Raw genomic sequence first — 14,428 nt, 5'->3', positions numbered from 1 at the left:
GAAGGGAAAGATTTAAAAGGGAGCTAAGGGGCAAGTTTTTCATGCAGTGGGTGCTGCATGCATGGAATGAACTGCCACAGGAAGTGGTGGAGGCTGATACAACTACAACATATAAAAGGCATTTAGATTGGTAAATGAATTGGAAGAGTTTAAAGGGATATGGGCCAAATTCTGGCAAAAGAGGGCTTAATTTAGGATATCTGCTCACCATGGACAATTGGACCAACTGTTTCCATGCTGTACATCGCTATGTCTCTATTACATGGCTGAATTCCCAGTCTATATGATCAATGCAAGTTTCTAGTTGGTCAACTCAACTTAAAATTACCCTTCAGATCACACTTTTGAGATTAGTTCTGCAGGAAGAGAATTCAAACTGATTTGTACATATGTTATAATTATTTGAAGTGCTGTGAATGAATGAATGAACCGAAAATTAAATAAAAATTAAGAAAACTATTTAGTCAATCCTGTTCCTTCATCCAGAAAGAGTCTGCCAATCCCCCATCAAGACCTTTACCTACTTCGATGGATTCCAAGGCTTTTGCCTCTAGTATCATATGAAAACATTTAAATCATATGTTCATCATTATTTGTGCGAAAGAAAACATTTGACAACAGTTCCTATTTCCCTGTTGCTAATCTGAAGCTGAACTGTGTTGGATGAAGCATAAGAAATGCAAGTCAATAATTACACAGATACCATCAATGTATGTTTGCATGTTGCCATTAAAGATAGAGAATATCTCAAGACACTTCAAAGGCATATTATGCATATCAGAACATGTTAGCTAAAAAGACATGAAGTCAGGTAACCAAAGTTTTGGCCATCAGATAATTTATTCAGATTGTCTTGAAACAGGAAATGGGATAGAGAAGTGGAACCATATATAGAGAGGATTCCAGCATTTAGGGCCTGGGCAGTTTGAAGTATGGCATCAATGATGTACCAGTTAATATTGGCGATGCTCAATAAGCCAGACTTATCGGAGCACAGGTATCTCACAGCATTGTGAATTTGGAGATGTAGTTTGCTGGTTCGTTTACCTTTGGAAAGATTACTGGGTTATTGATATTTTAAAGCATCAACCAATTTACTATTTCTGAAAGAATTATGTGCAGCTCTACATGACTGGGTCTTACAGTATCGAAGCCTGAATATTCTCCCTCAACATGTCATGACAATGGTTTGGAATCCCAAAATACTGCAGAAATGTTTAGCCTTTTAATTCAAAAATATGTTTTTCAAAAGAAAAGTGTAATAGAAAAGAAGAGACTGTAGACGTGAATTCAGTGCGATCTGGCAAAGTCCTGTGTGAGATTCATGGAATGTTGTACCTGTGGGGTGTCAGAGAAACTTCAATCAGAGAAAGAGGTAATAGGAAGAAATAATGAAGGGTGGGGCTGTCTATCCTCCTCTCTCAGTAGAAAGTAACTTTTTGCAGATAATTTTTATTTTATGCCCTTCCAGGAATATACAAATAAAAAGTTAAAATCTGACTGCAACACTGGTCTGTTTACACTAGTGGAGGAAGGTATGCAAGTGAAAGGAGTTTGTTAGTGACCTAAGAAACCCATATGGACTAACCTTGGTTCAAGCTGTAGTGTGCTCTGAAGGTCATTGTTGAAGAACTACTCATTCATTATTGAATGAATGATGCTTTCAAGATTGTAATGACCTGTTGCCAGTGGAAGAAAAAAACTGTTACATAATCTTTGGGTCATCTGTGTGTTCAATTCTCAGTTACATTTCTGGCATAATCAGCAGGACTCAACAGCACAGGCATCAAATCATGGCAGCAAGGTTGACGAGGGATGTGAGCATCATTAGCTGGACCAGCATTTATTGCTCAACCTTCGGTACTCTTGAGAAGGTGGTGCTGAGCTGCCTTCTTGAACTACTGCAGTCCATTTAGTGTAGGTAAACCCCCACAACGCTGCTAGGAAAAGAGACCGTGACACTGAAGAAATTACAGTATGTTTCCAAGTTTGCATGATGTTGAGGCTCGGAGGGGAGCTTGAAGGTAGTAGTGTTCTCAAACTCTTGCTGAGGAGTGTGACCTGATTGACGTCTCTTCACTCATCTGGATCTCTGCTTCACAAAGGTCAGACAGTCTTTAGCATGACATTGGTCTTTCTCCCTATCTGTCCTCAAAAATCCTTTTCATGGTCAGGGGTTTCCTGGTAGTTCAGGACTTGATTGATACCCCCATTTAAGTGACGATCTGGTTTTGAGTTGAACATACAAAGAGACAACCAGGCATCCTTGTAAGGCATGCGTGATGACTGATATGAGTAACACATTACAAGGTCAGCAGATGGGGTTCCGAAGTTTTGACCTTGCTCTATGCAGTCATACTGTGTCAGCCTGTATAGTAACCCAGAATTGTTTTGACATCAGGGAATTGGGGCTGGTCTTCTACCTGCCCCCACACCATCACTGTTCTTGAAGACTCATGCCAGCCATTTCCCACTGGTTGACATCAGGTCTTGCTAGAGCTGCATGTGTCACATACAACAGAGGTCCCAAAACCATGGTATAACTGAATCACAAACATATAGCAGATAGTTACTGTGTGTGCCATATGTAGTTGCCAGAAAGGCAAACAAGGAACTGTTTAATTCAAACTTAAAGTTAAGATTTAATCCATTGTGAAACAAGCTGAATTTGATTTGCAATTAACGTGGAAGTGGACGTAAAGTATCAGAATCAAGCTGTTGAAAAACCAAACTGGAGATTTTTTTAATTTCAAAAATATACTTTATTCATAAAACATTTTGATAGTCTGTACAGTTGGTCATACCATACATACGTAAACATTTGCATACAGAGATCAGAATTTATCATTCATATATACAGGTCTGTACATTTATCAATCATATATCCATATATTTAGCTGAGGCGTCAGCAGAGCACAAATGACTGCATGGGCCCCCTATTCTTCTCAGACAGGCAGATGTTACACGGTGGTCTTTCCCCACCGCGCCTTGGCAGCACCTGCCCCAAGCTTCAGCGCATCCCACAATACATAGTCCTGGACCTTGGAATGTGCCAGTCTGCAACACTCAGTCGGGGTCAACTCCTTCAGCTGGAAGATCAACAGGTTTCGGACTACGCAGAGAGCGTCCTCCACCGAGCTGATGATCCTCCAGGCACAGTTGATGTTCGTCTCGGTGTGCGTCCCGGGGAACAGACCGTACAGCACGGAGTACCGCGTCACGGCGCTGCTCGGGACGAACCTCGACAAACACCACTGCATTCCTCTCCAGACTTCTTCTGCATAGGCACAAAACAAAACTGGAGATCTTGTTTTCAAAATCACACAACACAGGTTCGAGTCCAACAGGTTTATTTGAAAACACAAGCTTTCAGAGCTTCACCCCTCCTTGAGGTGCTAGTGTGAGAGGTGACATCAGACACAGAATTTAGAAGTAAGAGATCAAAGGGTCCTACAGCTGATGCGAATGTATTGGACAAACCTAAGATGGCTATTAAATCTTCAATCTGTTAGAATGTAGGTGCAGGTTTTGATTAATCCCAGAATTTCTTTCAAGTCACTGCCTGGACATAACTTAAGGTTTTATCAGTATAAAAGAGGAAACATCTCAGGTCAGACAATGCATTTTATGTGTGAAGCCTTGTTTAGAATCTGTGTCTTAACCTGGGATCAGACTGGTTTTGTCTCCAAAGTAGGAATTTATAAAATGCCACGTTGATTGACTGTCTATAAATTGTGTACTTTTTGAACAAACTTACCCGAGGCATGGTATGTTGGCAAGACCATGCAGACACAGTGAAAATGGATACATGGACACTGCACAACAATTGCCAGACAGGGATGTTCGCTTCCAGTGGGGGAACACTTCAGCAATCAAGGACATTCGGCGTTGGATCTTTGGACAAATGTCTTCCAAGGCAGACCTCAGGACATGCAGCAATGCCAAGTCGATGATAGCCAAGTTTGGTACCCATGAGGATGGCCTCAACCAGGATCTTCAGTTCACTTCACACTACAGGTGGCCCCACCTCACTATACACTCTGTCACATGCACACACACATGCCCACACGTACACACACACTCTCATAAAAACACAGTCACACAGACTCTCTCTCATACACACACTCTCTCATACACACCCTCATACATACGCACACTCTCACACACATATACTCCCTCAGACTTGCACACACTCTCTCTCCAGCACACACACTCTTTCGCTCTCTCTCTCTCTCACTCTCTCTCACACACACATACACACACATATAAATCTATCGGATGAATTTGTACCTGCAGATTTGTATTAGCAGATACAATCTATCATGTTCAAAAAGCACACAATTTGTAGACAGTCGTCAATATGGCATTTTATAAATCACTTTGATCTTTTATTTATAAACTCTGTGTCTGATGTCTCCTCTCTCACTTGCATAAGAAGAAGGAACAGGGGATCTGAAAGCTTGTGTTTTCAAATAAACCTTTTGCGCTATAAACTGGTATCATGTGGTTTTTGACCTCATCCAACTCTGCACCTCCACATCTAAAAGATCAAGGCTAATCTGCCTCTGAACTCAATTCCTCCTTCATACCAGCTCCTCACAGTCCTTAACTCAAAATCTATCCATCTCCTCTTTATATAATTTCATATCCAGTTTGCACAACCCTCTGGTTTGGAGAATTCCATACATTGACTATCTTCTGGGAAAAGAAATACCTTTGCATTTCAGTTTTAAAATAATTTTCCCTTATTTTTTAACTGGTACAAGTTCAAGATTCCCCTCCTAGTGGAAACATCACCTTACCATCTACCATATTGCCTGTTTCTATAGATCATTCCTCATTCTTCTAAACTTTAATTAATAAAGGCCCAACCTGTTCAGCTGTTCTTGATCATTAATCCCCTCCATCCCAGCGATCAGCCTAGTCGGTCTCCTTTGAACAGTCTTAAGCACCAATACATCCTTTCTTAAATCTCGGGACCAAACTATGTAAGAGGGTGTGTGTGAGAGAGTGTGTGTATGAGAGAGAGTCTGTGTGACTGTGTTTTTATGAGAGTGTGTGTGTACGTGTGGGCATATGTGGTGTTCTAGGTGCAGCCTCACCATACTCTGTACAATTATAGAACATTACAGCGCAGTACAGGCCCTTCGGCCCCTGATGTTGCGCCGCCCTGTCTTACTAATCTGAAGCTCATCCATCTACGCTATTCCATTTACATCCATTTTCCTGTCCAATGAAGACTTAAATGAACTTAAACTTGGCGAATCTACGACCATTGGAGGCAATGCATTCCATATCCTTACTACGCTCTAAGTAAAGAAACTACGTCTGACATCTGTCTTATACCTATCTTCCCTCACTTTAAAGCTGTGTCCCCTTGTGTTTGCCTTCCCCATGCTTGGAAAAAGGCTCTCCCTGTCCACCCTATCTAACCCTCTGATTATCTTGTATGTCTCTATTAACTATTAACTAGGAATAGGAACTATTTCTATTTTTAAACTCCAATTTTGCTGCACCTGCATGTTAATTTTTTGTGTTTCATGCACAAAAACACTCAGGTCCCTCTGCACAGAACTTTTTTTGGAATCTCTTTCCATTTAAGCATTGGCCTTTTGATTCTTCCTACCAAAATGCATGCATTAAACTGGTCTGCATTAAACCCTATCTAGGAGAAAGTGAGGACTGCAGGTGCTGGAGATCAGGGTTGAGAGTGGTGGTGCTGGAAAAGCACAGCAGGTCAGGCAGCATCTGAGGAGCAGGAGAATCAATGTTTCGGGCATTCATTAAGCCCTCAAACCCTATCTGCAAAGTTTTTGCCCACTCACTCACACTATCTCTATCCCCTTGAAGATTCCTTATGTCCCCATCACAGCATGCCCTCCCATCTATTTTTATTATCATTGGCCAATTTGGATCCAATACTCCTCCCCCTCCACTAAGTTGTTAATATAAATAATAAACAATTGAGGCCCATGGATTGAACCATGTGGCCCTTCACTAGTTTAGTCTTTCTGACCTGAAAAGACTCATCAAGCCTGACTCTCTGTCTTCTCTGTGCTAACCAACCCTCAATTCATGTTAATACATCATTCTCAATGTTGTGAGCAGCTATCTTGTGCAGTAACCTTTTACGTGGCACCTCATTGACTCCCTTCTGGAAGTCCAAATGCACTATGTCTACAATTTCTTACTTATCAACACTGCTTGTTACATCCTCAAAGAACTCTAGCAAATCTGCCAAGCATGATTTAACTTTCACAAAACCATGTTGCACTGTTTGATTGCATTAAGCTTGTCTAAATTGAATTGAATTGAATTTATTGTCACGGGTACCGAGACACAGTGAAAAGCTTTGTCTTGCACACAATACAGGCAGATCACATAGTTAACTAGCATAGATAAGTAAATAGTAGGTAAACAGTGGCAAAACAAAAACACAGGTACAGGCAAATGCTAAGGGTTTGTGAGTCCATTCAGCATTCTAACAACAGTAGGGTAGAAACTATTTCGAAACCAGCTGGTGCGTCTGTTCAGGCTTCTGTACCTTCTCTCTGATGGTAGAGGCTGTAGAAAAACTTTGCCAGGGTGGGATGAATCTTTGAGAATACTGGTGGCCTTTCCTTGACAGCGGGCCTGGTTTTTGGATTCTATAGATGGAAGGTTGGCCTTTGTGATTGTCTGGGCCAAGTTCACCACTCCCTGTAACCATCTCTGATCTTGAATGGTACAGTTGCTATACCAGGTAGTGATACATCCAGACAGAATGCTCTTGATGGTGCACCTATAAAAGTTGGCAAGGATATTCGCCGTCATGCCAAATTTCCTCAGCTGCCTGAGAATGAAGAGCTGTTGTTGGGCTTTTGTAACCAGTGTGTCCACATGAAGAGTCCAAGAAAGCTTGTTGTTGATGACCACTCCCAGGGGCTTGACACTCTCCACTCGTTCCATCTCTGTGCTGTTAATGTGTGCGTGTGTGGGTGGGGTGGGGGAATGGGGGCAGGATGGGGAGCATGAATAACATCCCGTTGAAAGTCAATAATGAGTTCCTTGGTTTTGCCGGCATTGAGAGCGAGGTTATTCTCAATGCACCATTTTTCCAGGTTTTGTCCTGCTTTTTCTTCCTTATAAATATTCCAGCATTTATCCTAATGATGAATGTAAGGCTAACTGGCCATTGATCATGAGGATTCAAATTGATAGAAGTTATAATCGTTCGATATGAACCATTTAAAAGCCATTACTATAAAAGTTGGATTCAAACGCCTAACAAGACAGACAGGCAGGGATTCTTGAGAATTCTGACTGAGCATTTTGAATTCAACCCAGTCTCAGAACAGACAGCAGAAATTGAATCAGAACCTGGCCTGTTTGTTTCAGCTCAATTGGACCTGGAAAAATTACAAACAGTGTTGGAGTTTAAAACCAGAGAAACGGAGGTAGAAAAACCAATTCAGAGAGAAGAAAGATTAACCAGAGAAAGAGCTAGAGACAGACGGGGAGTTTAAGCAACAAAAGCTGGAATTAGGACTGCACGTGTATAGAGATGGAAAACAAAACAATTTGAAGCTGAGAGGAAAAATCTCACTGCCTAATCATAACTCAAATCCTAGTATCCCCAAAACAGGTTTCAAATTTTGAAGCTCTCCAAATTCTCCAAAGTTGTTCATAGAGGTTTATAAAATCACGAGGGGCATGGATAAGGTGAATAGCCAAAGTCTTTTTCCCAGGGTAGGGGAGTCCAAAACCAGAGGGCATAGGTTTAAGATGAGAGGGAAAAGATTTAAAAGGGACCCAAGGGGCAAATTTTCATGCATATAGTGGAGCGCATATGGAATAAGCTGCCAGAGGAAGTGGTGGAGGCTGGTACAATTACAACATTTAAAAGACATCTGGATGGGTACATGAATAGGAAGGGTTTAGAAGGATAATGGCCATATGTTGGCAAATGGGATCAGATTAATTTAGGATATCTGGTAGGCATGGCTCAGTAAGGATTTTGTCAGCACCATAAATCTGAGGGGAGAGATAAAATCATTTGAAATAACTTCTTAGAGGTCGTATCCCATCACCAAGTCACCATTTATTTACACATGGAAAGTCTGTGACCCTGATCCAGCTCCCTCAGAGCCAGCTGTCAGAGTGACAGGATATTTTTATCAGTCAGCCAGAGCTCCCTCATGGGACCAGCCCCAACTAGGGAACTCATATTCTATGAAGTCCATTTGGCTGACCTTGTTACAATCACTAATTCCTTCTTGACCGTTTTCTGCAAATAAACCACATTTATGCTAGAAGCTGTGGACCTGTCCGTTAACAGGAAAATATCAAAACATTTATTCTGTCCTATCTCTGAAATGTTTGCTGATAACAAACAGACTAAGGAGGTAAGCTTTAGTGCTTGGGAAGTCATTGCTGGAAGCAAATTGTCAACAATTTCAAATCTCATGTTTAAAATGTAAATGTGCATGAACAATTCTAACTGATGAGAAATACTCTGAGATGCCATACTCCAGTAAAATTCGTGCCATTAAAATACTGTGAAGTTCTATTCCTTCTTATAAATGTTCCTTTCCTGCTTGAACTTAAGAGGGCGCCATTAGATTTTTTTTAAAAAACTACCTGAGTTTGTTCATAGAAAGGGTACATTATAAAAATCTTCAAGCAAGAGAAGTGACGTTTTTTTCTTCATGTCATTTAGGCCATGCCAATTTAAACATTTTGCCCCACAGCTAGCCAGGAGTGCGTTCAAAATCTGAAGCTCAATTTTATTTCGAAGCCTTGCTTTTTATCACTACAATTCCTTAAAACATATGTAAGTATCAAAGCTCTGTTTAAAAATCTTTAAGTAGAAATTGAATCATAGATCTGTAACCAAAATAAAATTTTGTTTGAAACTAGCAAATTTGTTAGCAAAGCACATAAAATGTTTAATTTGTAATCACTGCTAAATATTTGAATAAGATGGGACTGATTAAATGTCTAATTTTTTTTTAGTAGTCAAAATGAAGTGGTTTGTCTATATTGGGCTGTTTATATTTCTCCTCCTCAACATCCTAACTGGTAAGTTTTGTAAAATCTAGCTGCGAAACTTTTTATAATTTCAAAATTGCTATGAGCTCAAAAAGCTAATGTTGACATTTTAAAATAGTTTAAGGTGATTTTAATTTTGTTCGGTAACCTAGATGAATGTTGAAAATGCCGTGTTGGCAGTGCTCAAGTGAAGCTTTTTTTGTATCAGGGCTATGAAAAGCTCTTTGTGAGTTGTGTGAGGCTGAATTCTGATCATGTCTCCATTTATTTATTTGCAGATGCCAGTGTAATCCGACAGTCGGATGGTAAAAAAAATTGACATTCTATGTATACTATATGTTTTGTTTTATTCCAGTGAGTTTTTTAATTGTATAATTGATATTACATTTGCTGTAATCAATCCAGCATTGAAATATAATTTGGAATAAATTCATGGATTATTTAAGAGTTATTACAAGTAGCAAATAAAGATTAGAAAAAAACAGGAATGAGATTCACATCCAAAAGAGGTAAATTGAAGGTCCTTTAGATTTAGAGGAAAAATAAATTATTTACACCTCAGAAGAAAGCTTAAAGCACAGGAAGGTGAATACAAATGGGCATCTGCATAGGAAATAGCTTGAATGACTGCATGGGCATGAAAAGCTGGCAGGTAATAAAGGGTTAGTTGAAGTAAAATTTCAAATATATTTGACACACAGGAGCCAAATGGGAAAGGTAAGTGCCCATGGGGTTAGAAGCAAGGTGCTAGCATGGATAGAAGTCTGGCTGTCTGGCAGAAAGCAGGGAGTGGGGATAAAAGGGTCCTTCTCAGAGTGGCAGCCAGTGACAAGTGGTGTTCTGCAAGGCTCAGTGTTGGGACTCCAACTTTTCACTTTATTCATTAACGAACTCAGTGAAGGGACTGAGGGCATTCTGACTAAGTTTGCTGATGATACAAAGCTAAGTAGAGAGACAGGTAGCATTGAGGAGGCAGGGAGGCTGCAGAATGATTTGAGCAGGTTAGGAGAGTGGGTAAAGAAGTGGCAGATGGAGTACAACATGGGAATGTGTGATGTCATACACTTTGGTAGGAAAGATGGAGGCATGGACTATTTTGTAAATGGGGAGAAAAATTCAGAAGTTGGAAGTGCAAAGAGACTTGGGAGCTTTAGTCCATGATTCTCTCAAGGTAAACCTACAGGTTGAGTCAGTAGTTAGGAAGGCAAATGTAATAATGGCATTTATTTTGAGAGGACTTGAATATAAAAGCAGGGATGTACTTCTGAAGCTCTATGAGGCTCTGGCCAGGCCACATTTGGAGTATTTTGAGCAGTTTTGGGCCCTATATCTCAAGAAAGATGTACTGGCCCTGGAGCATATTCAGAGAAGATTCATGAGAATGGTCCCAGAAATGAAAAGCTTAACATATGAGGAATATTTGAGGACTCTGGGTCGATACTTGATGGAGTTTAGAAGGATGAGCGGGGTAAAGCAACATACAGAATACAAGGAACCTTGATTATTTGAAGGACATGGATGGGGAGAATTTTGATATGGTTAATGGAATGCCGGACAATCGACCGCCAGATAATCAAAGTTCCTCTGTACTGAATGGCCTGGACAGACCGGATGTTGGTAAGATGTTTCCATTGATAGGAGAGACTAGGACCTGAGGGCATAGCCTTGGAGTAAAGGGAAGACCTGTTCGAATGGAGATAAGGAGAAGTTTCTTCAGTCAGAGAGTGGTGAATGTATGGAACTCACTGCCACAGAAGGCTATGGAGGCCAGGTCATTGAGTATACTTAAGACTGAGATAGACAGGTTCTTGATTGTAAAGGGGATCATGGGTTATGAGGAGAAAGCAGGAGAATGGGGTTGAGAAACTTATCAGCCATGATTGAATGGTGGAGCAGACTCAATAGGCTGAATAGCCTAATTTCTGCTCCTATATCTTATAGTTTGATTTTCTGTGGCAACATTGATAAAATACTTACAATGCTCTGTGTATGGATCACACAAGTTAAATGTAATTATAATGCAATGCTTGGTTTTCATTAAATCCTAATTAGGTTGGATATAATTAATAGTCAATTTCCAAAGTAATAGAAGCTAAGGAATGTATATGTAACAAAAAATGGTGATATTAGAATGTGCTTATTTACTGTGCGTATTTGTGCTTATTTACTGATATCAGGAAATGTTATGCATTTGTAGATTATTTAAACTTATTATTTAAATTCATACATGATTTAGGTATGAATATGCCTGTTTTACATTTATGGTATTATTTCAATGTATCTGCATTTCATCTAAAGTTTTTTTTATGATGAGTATCTGTACTATAATGAAAATATATTAATGTATTCATATTCAGAAATCAATTTATATGGATTATACTTGTATTGCCAATAATGTAGCATACAATAGCCAGGTTGCCTACATTATCATATTGTGTTTTAGTGGCAAATACATATTGTATTTGTGTGTCAGAAGCACCCATTTGTGGATTTTCCCTCCATATGTAGCTCACCATGTGGAAAAACGAAGCCCTCCTTATTGGCCTTACTCCACAACTGATTTCTGGAGATATGTGGAATATTTCCGAAGCATTGGAGACTACGAAAGGATCCAGCAACTGGCACACATTTTCTATGCTCATTTCCCTATAGGGAATACCATGGGCTATGACACTCCAGAGCAACCCGAAATACAACAAGAAGTACAAGTCGAGATTGCAAAGGAAACAGACGAATAGGGAAGAAAAGATACAATGAGTTGATGCCATTTGGTTGAACATGTAAACAAGTAGAATTTCAGTGAATTACATTAGATCTGAATTATTGTAACATTATAATCTGCTTTATCTATCTGGTGCATCTAAATAGGGATTAATTGTATGACCCCTTATATATAATCGTGTTACAGAATTTGCTTGCATTGTATTAAAAGCTTCTCTCACATTATGCATCCTTATTATATTTTGGAAAGAAATGGTTTATTTTTGTTTCTGTCACTTAAAATTGTTGTGCTTTAGCGTGGGTGATGGGGAGGTGAGGTTGCTGTAATAGTTGAATATTTGTATGAATTTTTCAAATAGGCCCAATTTCTTTTTAAATATACTATGTCATAAATTCAGAGTTTATTGTGCATAGACTGATTTATGTCTATATGACTAACTGAATTCAAACATAAATGCCTATTGAATCAATGTAAAATTGCGCTCCTTATCATAATGAGAAAACCAGGAATGCTCTATTTTGTTTATTTTAAATAGAAGGACGGTTTCCTTTCATTGCATAGAATGGGATTTGATTTGCTAAAGAACTACATTTGGGATTTGGTGACATCTGGAATTATACCACAGTGGTGGGTGGCACAGTGCCTTGGTGGTTAGCACTGCTTCCTTGCAGCACCAGGGACTTGGGTTCAATTCCAGCCTCAGCTGACTGTCTGTGTGGAGTTTTCACATTCTCCCTGCGTCTGCGTGGGTTTCCTCTAGGTGCTCCAGTTTCCCCCCACAGTTCAAAGATGTGCAGGTTAGGTGAATTGGCCATGCTAAATTGCCCATAGTGTTCAGGGCTGTGTAGGTTAGGTGCATCATTCAGGGGCAATGCAAAATAATAGGGGTTGGTTGGAATACTCTTTAGAGGGTCAGTGTGGACTTGTTGGGTCTAATGGCCTGTTTCCACACTGTAGGGATTCTATGATAAAGTGTAAATATATTAATATATCTGTAAGTGAAAAAAGTGCCCTCCATTCTTGATATCAATTCACCAACCATTGCACAATTTACCTGAATAACTCTTCCCGTGATGTCAAGCTATTAAAAAGCATTTTTGTTCCAATATATTAATACACATTACAATTTCTAGTGGTCTAAATAAAGCCTTTATTTTAAAATTATTCTGCTGAACTATGAATCCAGAGCAAATCCCTGCATTGGTGTTCTTCACTGTAAAATTTCCTAAATTTATACTGACCTAATACTGCCAGATGATGTGCACTCTGGCATTTTTCTCCGGTTCCTCACTAGTGCCTTATTCACAATTTACATCTTACTATTCTCAGTCACTGTTGCAGTGTTTCTTCCCATAAATTTCCATAAATAATAAGGTTTCTAAATTTCCTCAATCACTCTAGCTATTTTAAATAAATAAAATCTATAGGGAATCTCTTTTAGAATCAGACCAGTGTAATGTATTATGGGGAGATACACGATAGCAGTGACCGTGAATGCCAAAATGTACATTGTGAATAAGGAACTTACTAGGAACAGAAGAAAAATGCCTGTGCACACATCATCTGGCTGTATTAGTTCAGTATAATTTAGGAAAGCTTGCAAAAAACAATACCATTGTCATACATTATTGTTACAGATTCTTTGAACAGGACTTCTGAGTGGAAATTATTTATAGGTGCCTGACCATTTAGTGCACTGACCCCATTTAATGTTGCAGCACCAGAATAATATGTGTTACAGAGAATCAATAGGTGGTTACCAATTTGGATTGCTTCATTCATTTGCCCACATTGCTTAAGATGACTCTCAAGCCTCAGTCTAAAAATAAGGGGTAAGCCATTCAGAACTGAGATGAGGAAGAATACCTTCACTCAGAGAGTTGTGAACCTGTAGAATTCTTGCCCACATAAAACTGTTGTGGCTAGTTCATTGGATATATTCAAAAGGGAGCTGGACATGACACTTGTGGCTGAAGGGATCAAGGGGTAGGGAGAGAAAGTGGGAATGGGATATTGAAATTGCATGATCAGCCATGATCATATTGAATGGTGAGGCAGACTCGAAGCGCTGAATGGCCTCCTCCTGTACCTATTTTCTATGTTTCTACGTTAGCCTCACTATTCCAGAAAATATACCAATGCTATTTTGGCTGAGCAGAGCTGGGATGGCATCACCTCCACTCAATTGGGTGTAAATGTGTCACAATGACTTCTTTTCTAAGGGGGTTATACATTAATAATTATAGACCTTTTCTTTCTTCAAGCATCATGGTGGATACCACAAGGACGCTTGGCTGAGCTGGAACATTGTTTCACACTTGGCAAGTGAACCAAAGATTTTCCCCTAGGATCTGGGCAAATGAACAAAGTAATCCAAATGGGTAACCACCTGCATTTTATTCTGAAGCTGCAAGTTTGGATGGGGTCAGTGCACTAAATGATCAGGCACCTATTAATACACTCCTTTCTGAGGTCCTGTTCGAGGAATCTGTTTCATAGGCATAAACTGAAACATCTTTAACAGTTTAAAACCACAACTTTACAAATCTTTCCCAGTAAAGCTTTGTAAATGTTTGTGCTCAATGATGAACATCAGTGGTGAGACATTTTCAGATAAGCCGAGTATGCAGTCCAGTTAGGATATTCAACAGGCTGCCATTGTATGACCAGGTTTTC

At 39.6% G+C, this 14,428-nt stretch overlaps 1 protein-coding gene across 1 annotated transcript; it reads left to right on the top strand.

Moving 5' to 3' along the window:
* Positions 1–8,680: 8,680 nt before the first annotated feature.
* Positions 8,681–11,986, top strand: otos (otospiralin). Its single transcript, XM_072571767.1, has 4 exons — positions 8,681–8,812; positions 8,995–9,060; positions 9,309–9,335; positions 11,539–11,986. Exons 2-4 carry the CDS (start codon positions 9,003–9,005, stop codon positions 11,766–11,768), a joined length of 315 nt encoding a protein of 104 aa, XP_072427868.1. The 5' UTR covers positions 8,681–8,812; positions 8,995–9,002; the 3' UTR covers positions 11,769–11,986.
* The last annotated feature ends 2,442 nt before the right edge of the window (positions 11,987–14,428 follow it).

The sequence above is a fragment of the Chiloscyllium punctatum genome, chromosome 6 (assembly GCF_047496795.1).
Source record: "Chiloscyllium punctatum isolate Juve2018m chromosome 6, sChiPun1.3, whole genome shotgun sequence".
Classification (NCBI taxonomy): Eukaryota; Metazoa; Chordata; class Chondrichthyes; order Orectolobiformes; family Hemiscylliidae; genus Chiloscyllium; species Chiloscyllium punctatum.
The sequence above is the reverse complement of the archived record's forward strand: the minus strand, read 5'-3'. Positions and strand labels throughout refer to the sequence as shown.

What these genes read in the sequence shown, in the direction of transcription:
- otos (XM_072571767.1), top strand. Translation starts at nt 9,003, where the DNA reads ATGAAGTGGTTTGTCTATATTGGGCTGTTTATATTTCTCCTCCTCAAC. An exon ending in CCTCCTCAACATCCTAACTG is followed by an intron (nt 9,061 to 9,308) that starts GTAAGTTTTGTA and finishes ATTTATTTGCAG; the next exon opens with ATGCCAGTGTAATCCGACAG. An exon ending in TGTAATCCGACAGTCGGATG is followed by an intron (nt 9,336 to 11,538) that starts GTAAAAAAAATT and finishes CTCCATATGTAG; the next exon opens with CTCACCATGTGGAAAAACGA.